Source organism: Ceratotherium simum, chromosome 14, assembly GCF_057802395.1.
Source record: "Ceratotherium simum simum isolate JZ-2026a chromosome 14, ASM5780239v1, whole genome shotgun sequence".
In the NCBI taxonomy this organism is placed as follows: domain Eukaryota; kingdom Metazoa; phylum Chordata; class Mammalia; order Perissodactyla; family Rhinocerotidae; genus Ceratotherium; species Ceratotherium simum.
The window spans coordinates 61883366-61908532 of NC_141913.1; the positions used below are offsets into that span (position 1 = coordinate 61883366).

At 47.3% G+C, this 25167-nt stretch overlaps 1 protein-coding gene across 3 annotated transcripts in view; it reads right to left on the reverse strand.

Annotated features, from left to right (window-relative positions):
• The window catches only part of MBP (myelin basic protein), a 147837-nt gene that overhangs the window by 113268 nt on the left and 9402 nt on the right, over nt 1-25167 (reverse strand). For all 3 annotated transcript variants that reach the window (XM_087439352.1, XM_087439354.1, XM_087439353.1), the window contains exon 2: nt 3546-3621. In XM_087439352.1, the coding sequence (XP_087295478.1) occupies nt 3546-3596 (51 nt within the window). In that variant the 5' untranslated portion in view covers nt 3597-3621. The remainder of the gene's footprint in view (nt 1-3545; nt 3622-25167) is intronic.

Consider the following 25167-nt stretch of genomic DNA (forward strand, 5'->3'; position numbering starts at 1 on the left):
CCTCGGATCCTCTGCTCTGATGGGGCCACAGCAACGGGGACCCAGCTACTCGGCTACCTGGCCGTGTCCCACACGACCTGTTACCAGCACCGCAAGATCGGAAAAGGGAGTCCTCTTTTTCACCAATCAGAAGTTCCAGAGTTACCCCCTCAGTCACGTCCCTCTCCCTCTCGCCTTCTGACGTGTCTTCTTCAGGTGGAGAGAGACACCAGGGAGAAAATTTCAAGGTGGTGAATCACGGGGGAGAAACCTGAGAACTGGAGGCTGCCAGGTCCTGGCAGGAAGTGACCACGTCCCCTTGTCTCCTTCCCCAGACCTGGACGGCAGGCCTGGCCCAGAGCAGGAAGTCATGACAACCAACCAATCCATTCTCACCCCACCAGAGGGCTGCAGGCTCTAGGAAGGCAGCGGGGCACCAGGATGAGGGAGGGGAGGGATGCCTGTTGCCCTAGTGCTGGAGAAGATGGGAGCTGGGAGGAACACAGCGGGCCGTGGGGGATGAATGGGGGTGACTTCCGCCTACAGCTACCCTCCCTGTTAACAGCTCAACAACCAGTGCCTGAAACAGACAAAAGCATTCTTTCTACTCTCTCCAAAGTAGAAAAAGAAAGCCTCCCAGAATTACATGCAGAAACATACAGAATGGTAACAACAGGGCAAGAACTCATGTGATTTTTTTCTCATCTGGTTCACGTTTAAATGCTCGCCCATGCCATGTAACATCACAGAGCACTCCCTCTGAAAGGCATCAGGTATTTTCTACCAAGTTACAAAAAGAAAAGCGCTCCTACATGTAACAACTATCTACAGGCACCATTGTTTTTAAATTCCCAATTTTTTATTTGTTTTTAAATCATCAGAATGTTAAAAATTAGATTTCCGAAAACGAAAGCCAAGTATAAGCTTTACTACTGCTCAACAATCTTACTTTGGTAGAAACAAACAAATTAAAAATGTTTCGGCTGGCGGCCCGGGTTCGGATCCCGGGTGCACACCGACGCACCGCTTCTCCGGCCATGCTGAGGCCGCGTCCCACATGCAGCAACTGGAAGGATGTGCAGCTATGACATGCAACTATCTACTGGGGCTTTGGGGGGAAAAAATAAATAAATAAAATCTTTAAAAATGTTTCGGTGTTTTACAATGTCAAACAACAGGAAAGAAGCTGCAAGCCAGAGAGAGGGTTTTGGAACCTGGAGTTGCAAATCAGTCATTCTGAGACTTAAAATACCACACAGGGTGAACAGGCCAGCGCTCTCTGATAGGAGCTGGTTTCCACTTTCACTTTTAGCTGAGACTGTGTCCTCCCGTGCAGACACTGCCCAAATCCACGGTCTTTATAGTAACTGAGCACATTCAGGGCTCAGTGTTACTGTTGATCGTAACAAGGAGATATCAGTTACACTGTCGGAGTGCAAGTTATAGAAAATAACGAGTCAGTGCCCATTCAATATTTACTAGAACCATTTACATATTTATAAAGTTGGTGCTCCTTTCAATGAGGAGAGGAGGATTCCGAGTCAATAATAATATTATAAAAATGTAAATCCCTTCTAGTTCACCTTGGGCCTGAAATCACTAGGCAAGAAACCAGACAACACTGTTCGTAACGTTAAGATAAAATATGACCGGGAGCAGCATGCAATCACTCATTTGCTTTACATGGATGATTTGAAAGCCAATTATGGAAAATTACCCACTTGGCTGATACAGAAATTGAGTCCAAGTACTGCTCGGAGAAGGACTCCTTGCTGCAGAGTTCATTATTATCAGATAAAAGCTGTGCTCGAGACCACAGCAAAGGGGCCTTGAGGCTGCAGTTCAGCTCAATCCAGTGGACGTTTCTAAGGCCCTTTGTGTGCAAGTGAGGGGCAGGAGTCCCCCCTTAGCTTACGACGTTCTGGTGACCTGTCATTTGTCTTGAGTTGTAACATGCACAATTTTATGTTGAGTTAAAGCACCAAAGAAATCTAATAATTTCCTTTTCCCTTCTACAAATGAGGGTGGATACCAAGTTTTGCACACAATGTCAGGCCTATTTCCTCATCATCTGAGATGATTCTTGAGTGGTAGAGAAAGGAGCGGACAGAGGAGGAGCTACCGGGAACCCTGCGATTGGTGGCCTGTGAGTATCACCCCTTGTGAGCGGCTCAGGAGGAAAAAGGCTGAGAACCATTACTCCGAGACACTCCAGGGGACTCAAAGGCAAGGCTGAGAATCATAATCCAGTGGAAGAAGCTGATGCCTGTGAAATAGGGTGGACGTTGGCGCACGCCATGCTAGAAATACAGAGAAGATTAACTCTGAGTAGCTGGAAGGATTCAGATGATTTTTATTTGCGTTTTTCCCATTTCCCATCTGTATTGTCCAAACACTCCAGAATAAGGATGTGGAGGCAGATACCACTGGGGGGTCAGGCTCAGTGAGACTACAGTGGGTCTGGAGTCCAGGCCGAGGAGTTCCGGTCTTAGTCTGTGTGCTAAGGACTGCCCTAGAAGTTTCTAAGGGTGGGAGGCTAGTCATCAAGAGTTTTAGCAGGAAACCCTGGCAACTGCAGCGCAGGACGCACGGGAATGGGAAGAACAAGAACCCAGGTGGACCTGGGGAGCTCTGAAAAGTCCCCATGTCGGCACCTGGATCCCAAACTCTGAGGGTGGGGGAGGACCCCAGTGGGTTGGAAAACTGCGGGTGATGCAAATGTGAAGTCAGGGGTGAGCAGCCTCGAAGGGCGGAGGAAAACAGGGAGAGGCTGCGCTGCTCCCCTGGACGGAGGCGTCCTCAGGGCTGAACCCCAGAGCCCCCGGCAGCCGGGTGCAGGCTACAGATTCAGTGGAGCTCTGAGGAAAACCCAAGTACTTTCTGCCCTTTAGCCAAACACCTGGGGTTCAGAATGAGCTCTTCCGGCAGGTGACGGGGACTGCCTCCTCGGAGAGGAGAAGTCAAAGCTGACCCTGAGGGGTGAGAGGAGCACTCTCCGCAGAGGGAGAGGAGCACGGCGGGGGAGGGCGCTGGGAAACTAATACTGCAGTTAGGTTCTGGAGCTGACAGAAAGCTGATCGGTTTCGCTGGTAATGAATTAGTTTAAATTTTCATGGTCTTTCAAAGCAGCAGCTAATTAGATACAGTGAAATCTGGGAATACTCCTGCCCCAAAAATAGGAAATGTTGAAATAACAAAAGTAGTTTTGCATGAGAGCAAAGAAATTTTATAATCTCTTTTCCATGAAAACCTTCCTGTACCTCCACAACAAATCATACAGAACACGGGCAAGGGCCTCTGCAGCCTCTTTTCTTCTCCTTCTCCATTCCTCCTCTCCCTGTCTCTTTTTCCTCTCGCCCTCCTTCCCTCCCTTCTTTCCTTTCCAGGTCCAGGTCTGCCTATGGACATGCAATTTCCTGAATAAATGAACGTGGAGGCCCCAGCTTCCCCCAGCTGTCAGGGAAGAGCTGTGGTATCTAAATCTATTACAAATCAAGAGGATTTGTGTTTAATAACAAAAACAAAGTGTGTGTTTTAAGGATTTTTGAGCCATGCTCACTTCTTACCTTATTGCCCTTCTCAGCACTTAAGTCTCGCTTTCCAGCGTGGTTTCCCATCTTGAACCGATGAGCTCTTCAGAAGCTAAAAGACGAAGAGGAGGCGTTAGTCTTAAAACTAGGGCTTTCAGAGTTTTCTACGTTGTTTTCCCATCAGAACAACAATCCTGTGAAATATGCTACGCCCATTTCTGAGAAGAGAAAACTAAAGCCCCCCAAACTCAGGAGACACGCTGAAAGTCTTACTAGGGAATGCCATCGTCTTTAGATCTCATGAAGAAAACTAGAAAATAGGAGAGCTGCCAATACCCAAATTCTGTTCAGTAACAAACACCCTTCGGCCTGTTTCCTCATCTATTAAAAAATCAACCCATCTCAAGAAATCTCGTGGACTGTTTCTATACAAATACATACATACAGAGGAAGTCACACCTCACGCAGGTATAATATCATGAGACAAACTGAGATGCAGAAAAGTGCTGATGCTCTCCGAAAATAAAAGGTCATAAGTGGGTGCTCACTGCACAGGGAATCGTGTGAGCACAGAAACAGCAAGGTCAGGCCAAGGACTGCTTATCAAACAAGTATCCCAAGAATCTGCAGAATTTCTAGGGAAGATAAAGTTGGATAAAAAAAAAAAGCGTGTGTTCCTCATTTGTATTTTCTAACAAACTTTAGCAGCAAATTCATGATTTTTTTCCCCAAAAAGGCACAAAACTGAAGAATTTAACCAAACCAATTCCAAACACATTGCTCATCCCACCACATCCCTGTCCCTGCACTAGCCACAAGAACCACTTGTACCATCACCTGAGATGGGTCACCTGGCCACAGGTGACCAGGCTTTACCAACAATTATAAAATGTAATTTTCCATGATGTATTCTTTTTAAAGAACATGTGAGTGCCGACTCCCTGCTGAACAGGAACAGCTTTCCCTGAAAGGTAATAAAACGAATCGTCTCCTAAAAACGGGAATGGGGGATTTGTAAAATATTATATATGTTCGAAAGAAAGGCAAGTTTTGTTCGCCAAAAGGCAAGAGGGAATTTGCCTGATATCTGAATTTTTCCAAAGTCTCCCAGATCACTGGGTGCCTCTTCGCTAACTATGAAGGATGAGGATGCTCTTCTCCAGAAGGACCCCCATCGACAGTGGCTGTGTGGAGGGTTGACAGGATTGGGGAGCAAGGAAGCAATGACATCTTTCAGTGTCACCTCCCAGTGTGGGTGTACAGTGGGTTACTACACGATGGAGACTGTAAACAGCCAACCACCTTCATGCTATGTAAATGGAAACTGGGGCAGAGGAGAACATTTCCAGTGAGCTGCATGCAAGAGAGAGTTTAAAAAGTACTATACTTCAGATAACTCAGATGCAAGTGGAGATAATGCGCTCTGGTAAATCAAAGATGGGTTCCGGTGGTGATAAAAACACTACCAGCTTTGAAGAGTCACGTGACTTCCTCAGGTTTCATGACACGGAGAGTGAAAAAAACCAATATTTAAAGCTGTATGCTTTTTCAATAAATATTTTTCAAAAGGAAATAAAATAAAATAAAGCTGTATGCTTTTAAAAATGCAAGTCTACCTTTGCAGACAATTTCGGTATCCAGTGAGATTCTATCACCCACCTTCCCAATTTATTTAAATTAGACAACCAAAAAAACCTTTATGGGGTAATCCCAGGGGGAAAATGGAGGTTTGGAACACATCCGGTGCTTTATTTGATAAGAATGGGTACAAAAGGGAAAGAGAGAATTCGTTTTTGTCCTCTTGGGGTATAAACAGTGATCAGAGACCATGAACGGGTAAACTCGTCAGAGACGTCGGTCTGGACGCTGGGTGTGCAGTGGCTGTCATTCTGAAGTGTGACCTCTCTTTAACCCTGCAGTGTTGTTTTAACTAAACATTGAGAACTTGCAATATGTGTCTAACACATACAGTAACAATGCATGGAACATGTGTGGATCTACCTCCCTGTTTAAGAAGTAAGAATTGGTCTATTCAAAGCTAAGCATAGGCAAGAATAGTTAACTTCTTTTCGTTTAGGCTGACAACTTGGACTTTTGGGGGTTTTCCATCTCGGCATAAAGACCCCATCTATGTTCTCAGCTGGGCAACATCTCAAACTCATCAGCCTCGAATCCCCAGTCCCCTACCTCCCACTGTCTCCACCTTTTCCTCGCCCTCCTCGGTCCATCTCCCCAGCTGGTATTAGGCAAATCCAAGTGTGATGTTCTCTCTACCCAGCAAACAAATCTCTAACCATTTAACCTAAATCAGAATAGTGTGGGAAGTGTAACTATTTGGGGGTTGCTTGCGGACAAAGGGAGAGCTAGTTTTGGACAAAGGGCTTAGAAGCCTGCTGAAATCTACCCCAGACATCGCCACTGCTCCTTGGAGAAAGGAGATGCTGTCTCTACACCAGTCTGTTCTCATCCAAACCTTTACCACGCTTCAAAGCAAAACTTTAGGTTATGTTTGGTGGACTGTTTGTGAAATACTTTAATCAATACTTAGAAAACTTGGGACTACTGGGCACAGAATAGACTGAAGTAACAGAAGTCCAGGTCAGACTTCTGAGTGTGTACAAAACCAGTTAGATTTGACTGGCCAGATTAATGGAAAGAGAATTTATTTTACAGATGTCATTTAGAATAGGCAGAGTCTAGCCTTAAATGCACAGCGTACATACTGGCAGGAAAGATAGGCAAGAAAAGCAAAGTAACACTGATGTACGATCATCTTCTCAGGTCAGGGCCCTCCAACGATGGGGAAATGTTTTCTGAGCATCATCAATACCTGAGACACATCCCGTAGTACCTCAGTGAAAACGGTGGTGTGTAAGTGAATGATTGGCAGTTGGCTTCACTCTGTTTACCTCTGCCCCACCCACCTTGAGAGATGGGAGGGTGGGCTTCAGAAGGCTGTGTTCCTTGCTATAACTGTAAGAACTCAGCACCAGCAGCTGGTCCCTGTAACATGCTGAAGAGAATCATCTGCAGGCAAAAGAGCTGGACGACCCGAGGTCATCTTTATTTCATTTCATTTTTGCAATTACTCAAATTGAGACAGCAAGAGAAAAATTTGGTAAACGTGTGGAATGCTGCATGGAAGCCAGGCTGCCTCTGAGCATCTCTGGGTAAGTTAAGAGGCTTTTTGTGAAATAATAAAAAAGGAACGTGGGGGCAGGGGGAGTTGAGGGCTACAGCTGTGAGAGGGAAAGACTGTTAGGTTATATCAGGACGGCCACATACTCCTTAGGCTGAAATTCAGTTCTAGATGAGATTTCCAAACAGCCCCTGGATGACTGAAAATTTCCGTAATGTTTACATGATTATCAACACTTTGCGTTAGCCACAGAGCTAAAATCGAGCACATGCAGTACAAGTTAGTAATCCAGATTTACTAGAATGCAATCCAATCTTTACTGTTTGGCTTTCATTTTTAATAATCTGCTTCTAATGCAGCTGAGATGACTAACTGTCACTACGATGGAGATCCTGAAGGAATGAGCACAGACAAAATCCACAGTGGACGGATACAAGTGCCCGTGAACATGACGCTGACATGCATGGGGGCATGGAAGTGAAAACCCTGCTTCTAAGTATTGTAACCAGTTGCATTCTACAGGTAGCTCTAACTCTTTAAAGTACAAAAGTGGGGGCCGGCCCCCACTTGCGGGTGGCACAAGCAGTTAAGTGCGCGCACTCCGCTGCGGAGGCCCGGGGTTCGCCGGTTCGGATCCTGGGCGAGCACCAACTCACGGCTTGTTAAGCCATGCTGTGGCGGTGTCCCATATAAAGTGGAGGAAGATGGGCACAGATGTAAGCACAGGGCCAATCTTCCCCAAGAAAAAAAGGGGAGGATTGGCATCAGATGTTAGCTCAGGGCTAGTCCTCCTCACACACAAAAAAAGTAAAGGGAAAAAAAAAAAAAGTACAAACGAGGCAGTTGAGAACTAGGGCCCAATTCAGATTCCTGCTGCGTAACCAAGGGCAAGTTACTTCACCTCTCTGAGCCTCAGTTTCCTATAAAATGGAAGTAAGGAAAGCTGCCTCACTGTGCTGGTGAGGGTGAAATACACCAGTCAGGGTTAGAGTTGAGTTAGGGTGAGGGTTGGGTTAAGGCGAGGGTTAGGGTGAAGGTGAGCTCTAGGGGCGGGCTAGTTTCTGCCTTTCTCTTCCCTTGCCCCAGGTGCATGATCCCAGGGTGGGTGGGGAGCAGGTGAGGAAACAGCATCCAGCCACCTACAATTGCGTGCATACCAAAGAGACCTTTATGTGGGTTCCCAGATATGTGGACATCCACTCTCAATCCCAAGGCCAGGGGAGGCAGAGTGGTAAAAATCCCATAGGCCCGGGAGAAGCACAGAAGTGACAGTGCACAACGAGCCTGTAACGAATGCTCCTGCTCTGTCACAGATGACCCAGCCCAGGAAGGATGCAGCTCCTGCTGGTTCAAGACTGTACTGGGGTGGGGGGAAGGCAGAAAAGAGAAAAAGTGAATAGGAGACTCAAGAGAGCTGTCCCCAAACTTCAGAGAAGCCTCTGGTATTAAAATGCTAAATTGGCTATTTCTGAAGTACCTTTGAGTGCATTTTTACAGTCAATGGGGTTATTGTGAAATCTTTTGTTTCACTAAATCTCGATCGTGAGAACGAGAAGGCTTCAATTCAAGTCTTCCTAGACAGCCGGCCTAATAGACGAGGTGACCCGAATCATCTGATGTGCCTCCGCAACCTTCTAAAGGCAAGGAGATGAGGTGCAGTGAAGTGAGATGGAATTCCTGACGGTGTGGAATTAATTGTCTGTTACCTGCACTTCATTGTGTGTTTGGGCTCTTTAGTAATCCACTTGTCTAGTTGTATTTATGCCCATGTCACAGCGAACAGATCATGGCTGTATTATTTTTACAGACTTAAGAGTCTTTGGTTTTGGTTTCATAAGATGCTGTTGACTGTACAAAAGATTTTTTTTTTTTTGGAGTCCATGTTCAAGAAAGCAAACCTAAAATTAATGTTTCTATGGAGATACAGGGTTAATTTTACAGGGATTTGCTTTATCCTCACATTTCTATAAGCCAAGTTATGTAATTACAGGAATTACCCTGTAAACTTTATTCCCATTTTATAGTTGAGAAAGTAAAGTTTAGATGACCAAAACTAGCTATGAGTGCATCAAAGCCTCTAGGAATATAGTTTAGTTAAAAATAGGGATTAATTAGTATTTGGATGGTGAACATGAGAACATGACGTAATCCATGCAGACACAGAAGTATAATGATGTACACCTGAAGTTTACACAATGTTATAAACCAGTTATTGCAATAAACAAAAAATTTAAAAAAAATAGGGATTAGCTGGATGTTATTTACATCATGAATATGTCTTATGTGGAAAAAAGTGTTACAGCAGGTCTAGGATACCATACATTCCTAAATTACTAATTAATACAATAAAGAGAAGACCTTACTCTGACAAGTAGCCTTGAGAAATTATGTGGATTACAAGAACCTGTTCTTATAAACTCCTGTACGTGGATACATAAGTTTTATAATGAAAACAGCAGAGACTTTCTAAATTCCTTGCCTAATATCTTGCAACAGCAGCTGCTGAAAAGTGCATTCAAGGAATGATTTGGGTTTTGATCCCATACCTGCCAATAACTATTTACTGTAGAGTTAGCAAACAATTTCTCACAGCTTCAGATTTCTCATCTGGTGAAGGTGAGCTCTAGGGCTGGTGAGCTCTAGCTCTATGAGAATGGAGACCATCATACCCACAGTGCGGTGTCATGGAGGACTAAGGAAGGTAATAGACTGGAAAGCATGGGCCCCATATGGATGACATATGGATAACATAACTGCCTTCTCATCCCTTCCTTAGAGAATGGCTTTCATGTTCCATAAGGTGCCGAATGCAGAATGAGACAAACAGGCAGTTAATAGGGAGTTAATTATGACCCCAAAAGGCTAACCTTCCAAATATATCTTAACTGTAAAAGTTCAACTTTCTTGCAGTAAAAAAATTTCAAGAAATATATTGCTTTATACTCAGTAGAGAGCCAGGGGGCAGATGTGTCCATTCATCAGTCTCCCACACAATTATTTACGTAGAGCACTTCAGAGTAATTTCTTCTCTGTTCTGTATGCACTTGTCTAAGTGTGAATACTGACAGTAAAAACACCAGTAGGGTGTCATTTATGGGGAGGGGCTGAGAGGAAGGACACAGGGGCTGAGGTCTCCCCTGGCCACAGAGGGGGGTCAAGCGAGAAGCCATGCAAGTACTGAGCCCACACAGTCACAAGTTTCCAGGAAGGACAGACGGGAGGTCTGGTTGCCTGGGGAGGAAGTGAGGCCCTGAGTTATAGTCACCCAGGCAGCGCTACGCAGGTGTGGCGGCCAGCCAGAGTGTCACCTGGAGCTCTTTAGGAATGCACATTCCAGGGCCCCACCCCCAACCTTCGGAATCCCAGTCTCTGTGGTGAAACCTGGGACTCGGATTTCACAAGCTCTGCGGAGCATTCCAGTTTGAGAACCACGGGCCTTAAGAAGACCCTACTCTTTCTGACTTACAGGGAGGCAAGTGGAGAGTAATAGGAGGGTGAGATGGATCACCTGGAACCTTCATACTGAGACGCCTGCAGAGACGGCACAAGGTGAAAAGAATCAAGCAGATTTACGAATCATCGGCCTAGACACGAGCATAAATGTTGTTCCCTTTGTCTGCAAAACCAGTACAACAATCCTCCACCCCACAGTTTATGCTTTACGGGTTCTACTTTCAATTATGGATTAGTGAATCAGAAAAACATACACTTGTCTGCTCCTTAAAGTGTACATTTTTAAATTTCCCAAAGCGACCTCCTCTAATACCCTAATTTAAATGATATCCATCAATTACATGCTCTCCTGGGACCTCTTTCTTGCCTTTAAAGGACTTGTCCCTGCTGGAACTCACATGTAACTGGCTAAGGTGTGCGTCCTCACTAGCCCGAAAGTTCCAGAAAGGGCCGAAAGAGTGACTCTCTGGCCCCTTACAAGAAGGTCCGCTGACCTCTGAGACAGAAAACAGCAATCTTTTAAAATTACCCGACAAATAAGATTGTGAACTTTTATTTGCTTAGTTTTAAGGATGGAGATTTCCCATGCTGGGTGGCAGAGACATTCTCCCCAGCATCCACCCTCCCCTGCTGGTGAGAGCCCCTCCGCCGCGCCCACGCCACCTCGAGCTGTGGCTGGCAACATGGCTGCCCAGCCAGGGACCATGTTTCCCAGGCTCCCTGGCAGCCACACATGGCCATGTGACCATCTCTGGCAATGGGTCTTTCTTCAGAGACAAGTGTTATGAAACATTTGTTCAATGACCCACTTCACTAGGCACCAAGGGGCGTTCAACATAAATTCAAGATAAGATTTCTTTTCCGTATCTGGAACTATAACACCTATACCCAAACAGGCACATGATAATCTCTTATAAAATGTATAAATTACAATTAATATTTTAAAATCTACCCACTGGAACCCATTTATAGTCATTCCCAACAGAAAGGAGTATTAACACCTACTTATGGCAGAATTGAAAAATCCCACCAGCGTGGTAACTTTCACTTTCTCTGCTCTCTAAAAGTCACTAAAGCAATGTTTTCAAAATTCCTTGTACTTTTGCTTTAACCATTACTGGAGTCTTTGCTTTTTACTAGACTTTAAAAGTAAATGTCACTGTTATAACTACTGTTATAATTGCTTCTTAACCTCTTCCCTGGATCCCAGGGGTTCTCAGCATCTTGTTACTAGAAGCCAGCAGTGCTGGGCACCTAGGAAATGCTCAGTAAACACAGGCTGAAAGGGGGGATATGGTGGTCCTTCGGATTAAATACATCAATCACCCAGAATTGGCTGAGGAGCCACCAAGGGCTTAGGGGTGTGTTTTTGTATTTTGGAGGTGGCCTCACTGTACCTTCTCGAAGAATGAAAAGCGAAAGAAAGATGATTGTGATTTGCACACACCAGAAGGGGCTTCTTTGACCTCTGAAATACGTGTTGAATATGAGGGAGAAACTGTGTAGGATTTAGATTGATGAGAGAGTGTAGACAGGGTGCCCCAGGGGTGGGAGAACCTGAATAAGGGTAATAAAAGAGGAAACAGTGAGAATTCCAAAGGGGCACCTCATTTCCTTTTTGGGAATGCTAAATGAACCACAGAATGAACCCCCTGGAGATCTGTGGGCTGACCGCCCCGGGAGAGCACCTCTTCTCCAGATGGAGGGCCGGATTCCCCTGGGCCCGCAGAGCCCCGATATTGTGCCTGGGACTTAGCAGGCAGTGCTTCCTCTGAGCTGCCCTTCAGCGGTGGGTGTGGTTTGCCAAGAGGTGTGGAGCCTGCGTCCTCCCTGCAGAGATAAAGTGGACCCCGCCACCCCTACACCGTGGGCGTGACAGCATGTGGCTGGAAGGGCAGACAACATGACTCTGCTTCTTTGATCTTGAGAAGAAAACCCGGGGAGCAAATTTAAAAGATCAAGGAACTCATGTATAAAATAAAACAAAAGATATCTGAAAGAACAAAAACGAAACTAAAGGACGGGTTTCTTTCCTGCAAAATCCCTGTTCTGCTTCTCGCTCCCTCGCTCCCTCCTCTTTCTGTCTCTATTAGCACCCAAGCACGATGCCTGCCTTCTGTACACAATCATTTTTATTTCTCACGTCAAAAACATTCTTGTAACACCCTGTGCTCAGAACACAGTAAACAGCTACCAACACCACTAATACAACAACCAAACACACTCACACACTCATGCACACGTGACAAAAGAAACAGACCATTTTACAGACTGGAACAAGGGGCAGGAAGCTAAGAAGTCACATTCAGTTTCACGCAGGCCTCTGATGGCTAACCTCTAAGCCGCATGAGCTTCTCCCAAACTCCTTCCTCCCATCACTTTACACCTCACACAGACCACCCGTGGGGATGCTTGAAATATGTCAAATCACAAATCACATGTTATACGACAAACTGAACATGAAGAGAAGGTCTGTTTTCCTGTCCCACCCAATAAACCTCACCCCTCTTATTAAAATTCACTGGCAGCAACCAAGGCCTAGTGTGAGTCCTTCAGATGAGAGGACGACAGGCTTCACAGCCAGGAGAGACCGAGTATCTTAAGGATTCTGAGCCATCTCACAAGAATAGAGGAGGGAAGGAAGGAGGTCTTTCTCAGGTTCAGAAGCTTACTCGGTAGGAGGAAAATAGCATCCTTGGATCATAGACTTTGAGTCTGGGCCTCAGTCAGGTCACATGCTGCCTATCTGACCTTAAGGAAGTTCCTTAAACTCAGCCTTGGTCCCCACTGGTCAAGTGGGGTAACCACACCTACCAGATCTACCCGCTCAAGAGGTTGTGAGATTCAGACAGTACAACCGTGAAAACGTGTAAGAAATGGGGAAAAGCCTGACACGTCATTCCAGTTCGTCCATAGTGCCCAGATGGCACTAGACGAAGGATCTCAAAAAGATTCGTGAGTCCATGTCTTTGAAACAACGCCACTCACAAAAACCCGTAGATCCCAAGTCACGAACATCGTCAGAAGCTTAAAGGCCAGCACCGTGCTGGCTCCTCCAGTAGGCTGGGGGCACGGCCTCCATCAAACAGCGTGTTTTCTGGGTGAGGCTGTCTGATCCTGAAGACACAGGTGTGCGGCTGGGCCGGGCCATGCAGGCTCCGTGCATGCACACGCCGGGCTCTCTCACTCCACATCTGTCACCCACAGATGCGGCCTCTGCTTCTCACAGACTATCCATAAACCGGCGCTGAAACAATTCGGTGTACAGCTCTGAAGGCAGACAACATATCATTTGGAAACGGTTCTCACTGCCTGAGACACGTGCTGCTAGGCTCGCAGCAGCGACACCCTCCTCCAAGCCGTGCAGCCTGGCGGGCGAGCTCCATCTCCTGATACCTGGTGTTGCAACTCCAGCTCCCCAAGGTCAGGGCTGAGGTCAGGGCTGAGGTCCGTGCTGGGAGTGGGCACTTAAACTCCCCAGCTGATGAACCACGTGAAGAGCTCCAGAGCTGGCCCTGACTGTGGAGGGCACCCAGAAGTGGGGGATTTCTTCTAGGAAAAGTGAAAAATGAGGGAATGAGGGAAAGGAAGAGCATTCAACTATTCACTCTCCTGCTAGACCTTCAGGCAGGTACCAGGGATCCAACAATGAGAACAGATAGTGCGCTCTTTACCCACGGGAAAGCTGGCAAGCCACGTGAGAACAATGAAGTTCAGGCAATTTTAATTTTAAGTAATTCAAGAAGTAGCATAACAGAGCTGTGGATTAAGTGTTACTGACAGTGGTGTGCCGGTGAACACACCGTCCAAGAAGGAAGGAATGAGGGAGAGGAGAGGCTGACAGGCTCACTTTGAATTTCTGACTCAACTGCAGTGGGCTCAGGATGGTCCAAGCGGTCTCCCTGCATTTTCTCCTTTTCAGATGTCACATTTCACCTCACTTGGGGGAAACGCCCCAATGGTCCAGACCCCTCCACTTCCTCTCCTGGCTGATGACCTCACCCCTGTTCCATGAGAGGCAGCCACACAGGAAACCCCTGACCTTCCCGTGGGGCCCCTAGCCCAGCACAGACACCCACACGCTGCCTCCCCAGGGAGGAGCACCCAAGTGTCATATCTCATGAAGTTCAGGTTTGGGGGCAGTTACAGTCAAATAACAGCAAACACTTTTGTCACTTAGAAGGTCATTTTTTTAAATTCTTTCTTTCACTAGCTTAGAAGCAACTAAAAGACACAATATCACAATGGTGACAGTTTCAAGAAGCCTTTCTATCTGCCTTTCACCAACATGGACCATGTAAATTCCTTATTGACTGCTTACTCCTTGTCCAAACAAATATGCTCTCTGTCTTCACTGCATTCAGTGTCTAATATTTGAGATCAACCAGAACAAACATGTAACACAAATTTAATAGCTATGTGGTGGGGGGCACGTGACCCTGACCATGGAGGTCAAGGAACCTTCCCAGGATGTTGTGGGTTCTGTTGTTTCCCCTGAAAGATATGTTCAAGTTCTAACTCCTGGTACCTGCAAATCTATTTCCTTACTAGGAAATAGGGTCTTTGCAGATGTCATCAAGTTAAGATGTGGTCCTGCTGGGTTAGGATGGGCCCCAGATCCAATGACCGGTGTCCTTATCAGAGAAAGGAGAGGGCGATTTGGACAGAGACGCACAGAGAGGAACATGGGGAGAAACATTAGGCGACAACGGTGGCAGAGACTCGAGTGATGCGCCTACAAGTAAAGGGATGCCGAGGATCGTCGGCAGCCACCAGAAGCTGGAAGAGGCAAGGACAGATCCTTCTCCAGGGCCTTCTGAGGGAGCAGCGCCCTGCCAATACCCCGATTTTGGACTTGTGGCCTCCAGAACTGTGAGTGAATACCTTTCTGTTGTTTTAAGCCAGTCAGTCTGTGGCCCTTTGTTACAGCAGCCACAGGACACTAATACACAGGGAAAATGGCAAATAAATGAAGACATACAGGATGAGTGGAAGGTGCAGGTAGAAACTGGGGAGGGGGCTCTTAGAAGGGGAAAGAGTGCTCCAGGCTGAGGGCATGTCTTGTGCAAAGGCCCTGCAGTAAGCGAGGTCATGAGTGCAGTCTGAGCGTGACATGGAATTGACTGAATGCTGTGAATCTGCTAAAGAACAGGGTCCTCCTGGTGTCACCAGTGGAGGCTCAGGTGAGACGACTACACTGTAGGAGACAAATGATGCTACTTCATTTTCAGATGGCACTTCAATTCTACTGTGATGAGCAAGCTCTCCAGGGTGCTGAGTTTGCCTAGACTAAGAATTCCCTGAAAGCTTGCGCTATGGTCTGAAGGCTTTTATCCTCCAAAAATTCCTATGTTGAAATCATAACCCCTAAGGTGATGGTGTTAGGAGACGGGGGCTTTGGGAGGTGATTAGGTCATGAGAGGGGAGCCCTCATCAATGGGATAGTGCCCTTATGAAAGAGACCCCACCCCACAGAGCTCCCTCACCCGTTTCACCATGAGGACACAGAGAAGGCAGCCATCTGCAGACCAGGAAGGGGGCCCTCACCAGACACAGAAACTGCCAGACTTCCAGCCTCCAGAACTGTGAGAAATAAACATCTGTTGTTGAAGACCCCCCAGTCTATGGTCTTCTGTTATAGCAGCCCAAAAGGACTTAGCCTATAATTCTCCAAGGACAAGGTAAAAGTCACCTGAGAAGCCCACATCTGTCCTCGAGTAAGGTTCTCCAAGACAAGGAGTTGGGATCTGGCCTCTCAACAATCTTCAGGACCCAGCACTAGGCTACTGTTCTGATGGGACTTAAAAACAGAAAAAGTTTCAAAACCCCACCTGGACTCACTCATGTCAGACGTATCTGAGAAGAAACCAGCTTCTAGATTTTCTGGGGTGGGAATTTTTGCTTTGGGGTATCAGATGCTACCTATAAGCTAACTTATCGCCATTCTTTGTTTTCTCCAGGCTGGTCAGACTTAAGTAAGTTTACAGCACAGAAGAACACTGCCTTAAAGTTATCAAAAGTTATTTTAAAAGAAAATTATAGAATTGCAGAAAAATGGAGTTTGTTGGAAATCTGATTGTGGTCCCTTGAGTTTCCATTCATGGCGTCACCTGACTTTGCCGATAAAGCCCTTATCAGAACAGGGCAGCAAACCACTCTCTGGCGTTCCCAGCTTGTGGTGTCACTATAACACGACCTGTGTCAACTACAACAAAGCATTTCCTTGAAGGAGAAGAGCAGCAGATCAAACAGCGGTTCATTAATGTTTAAGTGGGATTAACTTCTAGAATCTCTTGTTAATACATTCACAAGTCTACGATTAGTAAGCTGTTTAGCTTCTTGTAGCTGTTACGGGAGAGACGAAACTCTCCGTGTAAAACTAGAAGGCCTCAGGAAACCGGTCTTGCTCCGTAGTAACACCTGGCATGCCCCCCCAGTCATGTTGAGACTGGCCTTTCTGACTTGAGGGGCGGGAATCTCCCAGGTGCCTGCAGGGCAGGCAGGGAGTCTGGAGACCTCGCAATCCTGGAGGCCTAACTTAGTCACAGTGAATGAACGTGGGGCCCTGCTGGCTTCGGTGGGTCTCCATAGCAGGCATGCCCTGCACAGCTGCTGACCCAGAGGCCCAGCAGCGGGGACAAGGCAGCAGGGGGTTTCAGGAGAAAGACTCTACCTGGGGCTTGAGCGACAGAGGAGCCCGGGGCGTGTCCCTTCTTGTGGGCGCGCTCCCACCGGCTCTGATGGGTTTTGGCCATGTTCCTCCTTATCTGTAAACTTGGATGGTAACTGCTACTTCCTGGAGGTGTTGTGGAAATAACTGATTAATATTTTACAGGCACCTGAGGGTACAAGCCATTAGTCAGAGGAATAATAAACTCAGCAGGGGCTTTGCCTTCTGTGACCTGCCCCCAGGCCCCGTCTCCAATGGCATCTCCCTCTTTAGCCATGGCAGGGCATCACTCAAGTGTCATTACTACAGGCCTGTGTGCCACATGACCCAGGACACTGACCTTGGTGAAAGAGGAGCATGAACACTATGGGCATTAATCATGGCCAGAGCCAGTGATCAAAGGACAGAACAATGTTTGTTTAACTCAGTGTATTTTAATCCACCTCCAGAACAACTCATAAATTCCTTGACATGAGGCATGATGGCTCCTGATGGCTGTGTGTAGGGAAGAAATGTGTCAGCTTAGGCCATAGGTTTACACGTGGCCTGGGGCCAAAAGAGCTATAGTCTGAGTCTTGACTAAGATGAACCCAATCTTTCTGAAAACACAGAAGACGTCTGAATACTGGAATTATTGATCTACAATTTCCAGATTCTAATCACCAACCCCAAAGTGGTCCCACAGGAGAGAGCTGATTTCCTAGTTGGCACCTCATCATCACACAGGAATGCAACATTTTACTGGATGACTTCCTTCCAGAGCCTTCTGTAACCTTCCAGATTCTAATTAGGGAAAAGAATGCTATGTGTGGTCAACTCCACCATGGTCCCACAGGAGACTTGGCTCAGAGCCCATCTGTTGGGCGCCACATTTTCACATGGGTGTGCAAGGTTTTACTGGGTGAGTGCTTACTTCTTAAGACACACTAGAAAGACAAAGGGTGCTGTCAAGTGACAACTATGTTTAAAACAAAGGGAGGAGAGAGGTTCCAAGAGAGTATGATGCAATGAAGAGGACTGTGGCTTTGGAGTCAAGAAACCTTTGATGGCAGCCATCATGGCAAGTTTACCAAGCAATGGGTGCTATGTGAACATTTCAGGAGTGTATCTTCCTCATCCTCTCCACTGTACGTTGAGGTAGGTGCTATTATCATGCTCCTCCTTTTACAGATGATGAAACCCATGAGGTTTAGAACGCTTGAGTAACCCGGGTCCACACAGCAGTAACTGGCAGGGCCAGACAGAGCCTTGGTTTGGCCTGATCTGAGCTGACCTGCAGCAGCTTCACAGTCCTCCGTCTCCAGAGCCCCAGCTCAAGCTTGGCCATGAACTGACCAGATGACTGGGGCAAGGCATTTAATTTCCTCAAAAAAAAAGGATTTCTCAGTGCATTACGTCTTGGATTTATTAAGGAAAAGAGCTCCATGGAAAGGTTAGAGGGGCACCTTCTCCATTTCACACCTTTTAACGTTTGTTCTGATGACTCAAAATACATTAACGACAACCTGGACAAAGCCCTCATACCTCTTTCCCTCAAGAGAAAACTACCGCAGAGCAACAGTAAATAACAAAGCATTAACAGGAATACAGCATGAAATTAAGACTCTTTTAAAACTCTCTTATTGGAAAAATGGCATTTAAATGAGTAATCAAATGACAAATATCTAGAGCGTATAACATATATTATGAACATAAGACTGCCAATAAGCTTGCATTTTGAACTTGACCTTTTCAAGTAGTTTTGGCACACCATTTAGTTTCTAAGTGGTATCTTTAAGGCCTAAAAAGATCAATATCCTTCAGAAGGCAATAATTTATTACCACTAGGTTGAGGCCTTATAATTTTATTGCTCCATCAAAATCAGGATTATCCAGGAATGCCTTTTATGGGAAATAAGGAATATGGTTTGAAAAATGCAAACATCTCGGCAGAGTATATTCACAATAAGGTGCATTACCTGATAAATTGTGACCATGCCGAAATTATAATAAAGTGGCTTAATCGCTTATACTCTCTCTAAATTACAATATTTCTTATTTGACCCAATCACAGAATTCAAACAAGGGGTGGTAACATCTAAAGACAGCGCAGAACCGACTTAAAAGAGCAAAGGAGTGTGAGGAAAAGGGAGAAAACAGATTTGGGACAGCAATTCTAGTTCCATTGGCCCTAAGCAGCTGTGCAGCCTTGGACGGGTCACCTGGCCTCTCCGCGCCCCATGTGCTGTCCTTTTGGGGAAGGGAGGGGCTGGACTGGGGGGGCTTGGGGACCAGCAGTCGGTAACCACACTCTGACTCCCACAGCGACGGGCCTGGACTTGCCACACCTGCTCTGCAACCCCGGGATCATCACAAACGACGCGTCTCCTGACAAGGTTTAGGCAAAGCTGCCTGTGTTGTGTCAGACCGCTGATGGCACATTCCTGAAGCCGGAGGCTGAGTCTCAGATGAGACACAAAGAAAACTCATTACCTGAGGGTCTACCAGGTCTCAGGGCGAGAGCAAGCAGTGAAGGGGCAGCGCAGAAGGAGCTGGGCTCCAACAGGCACCCATGTGCACACGCACGCACATGCATGCACACACACGCACGCTCATGCAGGCTCTGCTCCTCTTCTGTGTTCTCAGGGCGCTGGAAGAACAACTAAACACATGTTCTCCAGGCTGTCGCTTCGCGGAGAGAATCCTCATGCCTCATCTAACACACTTTCGCCTCAAACCCTTTTTAGGGTGAGGCAGGGTATACACAGGAAGGCAAAACCTAACAGACTGTCAGGGCGGGGTCCCCAGAGGTCTGCCCTCCAGGACAGTGGATGTAACAGTCCATACAACGACGCTCCATACATCACAGGCGCTCAGTGAATACCTGTTAAGCAAGTGAGAGAATGCAGAGATGAAACACTGAAGCTATTCCCTCTACCCCAAACCACACGTGTGCCCACACGCACACACAGTAGCACATGTGTGTTTTCAGACCACCAGACCCATCCTTGGACTGTAGTATCACACCTGACCAGAGCAATGTGTGAACGGGGGGAAGCTAGAGGGGCTGACGTGGCCACGAGGACCAGCAGGGCCGAAGAGCAGCCGAGGTCCCCCAGCCTCGAACACTAAGAGGAGAGCTTAGGAGCCAGGAGGGCTGAGGCCTACCTAGGGGCAGGGTCCCCCTGAAAACGGAAGGCCTTGTTCAAAGGGAACACAGGACACCGCAAAAAGGAAGTGGGGGTGGGCACCTGCCGCAGTACATGGGCGTTCCTGAGGAAACGGGTCGGCTCAGATGGTCGGGGTGCCAGCGTGGGAGGCGCAGGCAGAGTCATGGTGCCCAGCCCTGCAGACAGACCTGCCCGCCCTCAGCTCGAGACTGAAACCTCCAAGGCCCTGCCACCAGTGGCCCAGGAAGAGCAGGCTCTGCAAGGGGCCTGGAGGCCGGCACACGAGACAGGAACATGCAGCAGGGGACAAGGGAGCCCTGGACCAGTTGCCCTTCCCACTGCCCACTGCAGCTACACCCAAGGGCACCCATGGTCACAGGCAAATGCAGACCCTCAACAGGGCCGGCAAGGGGATCCAGCGTGGAGACAGAGAGACAGGGACTCTGTCCTTCAGGAGGCAAGGAGGATTTGTGGTTGAGTAAGCAGGCATCTGTGCTCAGCACATCAATTACTGTTACAATATGGAGGCACACTCACTCACGGACTTTTGGGGAGTGAATTAATTATCTTTTTCAAAGTGCTCATTTTATCTTATGTGAATTAATTATCTTTTTCAAAGTGCTCATTTAGAGATTACACTCAATGTAAGCTTCATCCAAATGTTGTTAAAAATAGAAACATCTGAAACCAGGTCAATGCACGCAGCGTCTGTGCAGCCACTGGCCTCTGGGAGGAGAGCAGCCTGGTTACCTGGTTACCAGCCGGGTTACCTGTGCAGTCGGGCTACACTCGCAGGGGCCTCAACAGAGTCAGGCCCGTGGCTGACGCTCTGCCAGGACCTCATCGGGGGGTCTGTCTTCTCTCTTTCATGAAGCCCCACAGGTTTCAGCCACCCTGAAGAATGAACAAACACTGCCCCTTTCCTCTCTGTCCGCTGTCATCTCTGCCTTCCCTGTGTCTCCATAATATACGACCAGAATGTCTGTAATTAGCCACAAAACCCACCACATCAGCTCCGTGCAGACAACTCCTGAGGAAGTGACTAGGAGCATTAATCTAAGAAAAGGAAGGGGGAAATATTGGGATTTGAAAGACCAGAATCATCACCCTTCAGAGCCGCCTCTGGTCACAGGTATCATGGTAATTAAGCATAATTCGACCGAATGAGGTCGGGAATAAACTCTGTGGGCTGAGTCCACGGGACATTTTTCAAACTCCTCTTCGACGCATGTAATGAAAGCAAATGAAGGTACGTCTCAGAGACTGAGGACTCATGAGATGACGGTATCCTATTGGCCCCCACAAAACACCACCTGGGACCTTTCCCATCTTCATCAGCAAATATGTTTTGTTTTAAATGATGTGAAATTCTGTCCAGGTTTCAATCTACCTTCACATTAAAATTTACTTTAAGTTCCTATAGCACACTTTACTTTGGTGTTTCTAACCCTGTGTAAATATATATATAGCCTAATATGGCTTTTTCTTTTTTTGAGGAAGATCAGCCCTGAGCTAACATCCGATGCCAATCCTCCTCGTTTTTGCTGAGGAAGATTGGCCCTGGGCTAACATCCACACCCGTCTTCCTCTACTTTATCTGGGACGCCGCCACAGCACGGCTTCACAAGCAGTGTGTCGGTGCGCGCCTGGGTTCCGAACCTGGGAACCCTGGGCTGCTGAAGCTGAGTGTGCGCACTTAACCGCTGCACCACCAGGCCAGCCCCTAGCCTAATATGGCTTTAAACACATTTCACTGAATTTTCAGAAAGGTTGTTTGCCAGGTCTACACACTTCTACGTCCTATCTCCCCTTCACATAACAATTTCAAACCATCGGTCGGAAATGAATAAGGTTAGCTTTTAATATCTGGTTTAAATCCTTCTCTCTTCAAAAATAAGTCTTGACATACGAAAATAATGACGAAATAAAAGAATCATCATCTCCCTTTTAAAACCGCACCACCTTTCAAACAGCAATATAAAATGACGTATGGAAGCTATAAATGCATTATGCTTGTCTCTGAACTACAATTTATCCTCTTTATATTTCTAGGAAGACAACTGTGCTCGTGTTCACACTTCGTAACTCCCTGGTCTTAGCTACTCCAAGGTTATTACATCTTCAGACGTCTGAAAGAACCAGAATAAAAGCAACCAAAGCACTCCCCACCACACAACACTACGGGAAACCTGCTCGTAAAATATGAGAAGCATTTTTATTTTATTAAATTCTGCTTTAATTTATCTGGACTTTTGAGGCAACACAGCTGCATAAATCATGCCCCACGCTCCTCTGCCTGGTGAGGATGGATTTGGGCACACGACTTCTGCAAAATTCAGACTCTGCTGTGCGTCAGCTGGATGATGGTGACTGGGATTCGAGGACCCTACCCAGCTGCAGATGCAAGAAACACCGGCACCACGCACTCTGCAGGGGATACCAACACGAGGAAAACCTATTTTAAGTTTCCCAGAATGCAAGTGTGTAATGGGACATTTAAGCTCCTTATAAGCAAAATGCTGCCAAAACCGTGGAGAGAGCCTCTGCTGCTAACAGCCGTGCAGGGAAGGCAGATGTCCTGGAAACAAGGTGAGGGAACAGCCCCAGGAAGGAACAGCCCAGGCCGGAGCAAACCGGGAATTCTGGGAGGAGCCCTGAGAACATCCAGAGAGGCCATCCGGGAGAGATGCAGGGCTGCTGGAAGAGGCAGGAGACCTTGCGAGTGAAGGGGGTTCAGGGAGAATAAACGTCACAGCACAGTGTCGAGTAGAAACAGCCGTCAAGTCTCCTTCCCTCTACCAGGTGCAGTGCCCCGGTCAGAAATCCTGGGGCACCTGGTCTGTACATCTGTACACGCTTCAGGGCATTTAGTAAAGGTCTTCCTTGGGAAACTTATCTGTGGGCTTTCAAGTTCCCCAATAATAATTTAAAGCACTTTCTGGGCAAGAACCTGGAAATGCACACATAGCATTTTGCACATCACAGCCAGTCAATGCATTTTTTTAAATTAATCATTCATTTGCTCCATTTGGGACACCTGTAACATAGCTCTCTATTTTTTGCTTTCATAGCAAGTTTAGCAAAAATGTTAGGTTTCAGCTATACAAGAAACCGGATGAAGAATACGAGTATCCGGAAATATTCCTGGTCAGATATGCTAGCACTCACAAGGCAGGAGACAAAATATTATTCTCTAAATGCAGAGAAAGTGTCAAGAATAAATGATACAAATAAAAACATATTGTCAATATAGAACTGTATTTTCCAAAGTCATTCTTTCTGACAGGAAGTCAGTTTATCAGTGAAACAAAGAATTTCTTGATCGTATTAAAGCATATGTTTGTGGGCACACGGACGTTACACTCCGATAAACTTGTGTCGACCTGGACAGACATCAGTACTCATTATCCATCTCTATCCTCCCCTTAGAGCAGTGGTCCTCAAAGTCTACCTGCAGCTCCTAACACAGTCCTGGGCCTGATGCCTAAGACTGTGCTGTGGGGCGCCAGAGACGGGGCCTAGGACTCTGCATATGATAAGAATTCTGGATGAAATGTAGGCAGGTGTTGGCAGGCTACTCAGAGGAAACATCAGGCATCAGCCGTGTCCCACAGCCTCAGGAGAAGACGGGGAGCCGGGGCCGGCCACGGCAGACACTTTGGCTGGGAGCTGGTGTCCTGCCACCAAGCCAGTTCTGCCTGCCAGCAATCTAACCTGACTCGGGGAGGTGTGATCTGTGCCTGTGGTGACCTTGCATAGCTTTAGGTTTCCACATCAGACACAGATGAAGTGAAGTCAGATGGAGTGAGTTTTTCTCTCTCTCTCTTTAGGTTGGCGGTTGACATGGGGGCAGCCTCGTGTGTCTGCATGATCTCTGCTGGAGGAGCTGTCCTTGTCCTCGGCCTCTGCAGGGTGACACTGACAGACAGTCCTCAGTGGAGGGGAGGGCAGGATGTGGCCTGGGGCCAGCCTGTCTGGGGCAATCCTATGTCGAAAAAGGGCAGGGCCGCCACTCGTGCAGGGCTGCTGTCAAGCGGTGCACACGGCCACCAGGAGCCCTCTGCTTACTTCAACAGCAAGGATGCACACCCAGCTGGGTGGGCCACCACGCTCACCGCCCTCTGACAAAAATCCAACCCTCGCCCACTTCCGCCCTCCCACCCTCGTCTCCTGTGAAACAAATGACAATTTAACTGCAATATAGAGGAGTCCTTCTCTGAAATATAAATTTCAGAGAACTGAATTACGGCGAGGCACCCCATCTTTCCAAGCACGACTTACAGAAAGGCCCACGCCCACCGTGGCTTCAGCTGGGAAGGTGCTTGGTCGTGGAGACAAGCAGAACCCCTGAGTCCCCCAGGACTCCAGCCTTCACCAGTGAGGGCCTCTGGCAGCCTCAGCCCCAGTGTCTGCAGCGCCCGCACAGTTCGGGGCACTCAAGGTGCTCTTCGAGGGTCGGCCAACAGCGCCATGCGCTGCGACACGGTCACCAAAGAGTCAAGATGCTCCGCACTGAATGCTGACCATGGACCAAAAGGAAACCCAACATAAAATTACAATCAAGTCAACTCTCCTTTCAACAGACATGTCAACACCAGTCATTATTTTCTAGATGGTCTTAAATCTGGGAGATATAAACCAAATCCAGGCCTTAATTACTACCCAGTCAGAATCAGCATGCTGTTAAAAACCACTGCATTTAATAAAACGGAATGAATAGCTCTAGCAACTATTTTTTTGTTTTAAAATTTATAATACACACCAAGGAGAAGCATGACACCCTCAAGAAAAATAGCCAGGGGGCTCTGAGTAGACGCGAATTTCCTGTGAGAAAGCTGTGGCTTCGGGCCTCAGAGAAACTCCCTCACACCCTGGAGGGCGTCACCGCCTTGTCACCACCAACCAGCCACTGACCCCTTTTCAAAGTCAGTGTCGGTTCTCATGTGATGTGTCATAGTGCCATTAAGAGGAACGCTTCTTACGTTCCTGTATTTTAAAAATCTGAATATTTTCGTATCTATTCCTTTCCTTTAAAAATGAGCTGTTTTGCAGAGGCTCCGGCTTGAGCGGTCCCCAGCACTCATGTGGCGTGCTGTGGGGACAAGGCGGGAGCGCGCTCCTGGGCCTGGTGGCACCACTGCGTTGGGGGCTGGCTGGGGGCCGGGAGGGCGCCCGCTGTCCCTCTGACCCAGGGACCCTGATTTGAGAAGGTGAAGTCTGAGACAGGTGCAGGAGTGACTGGACTTT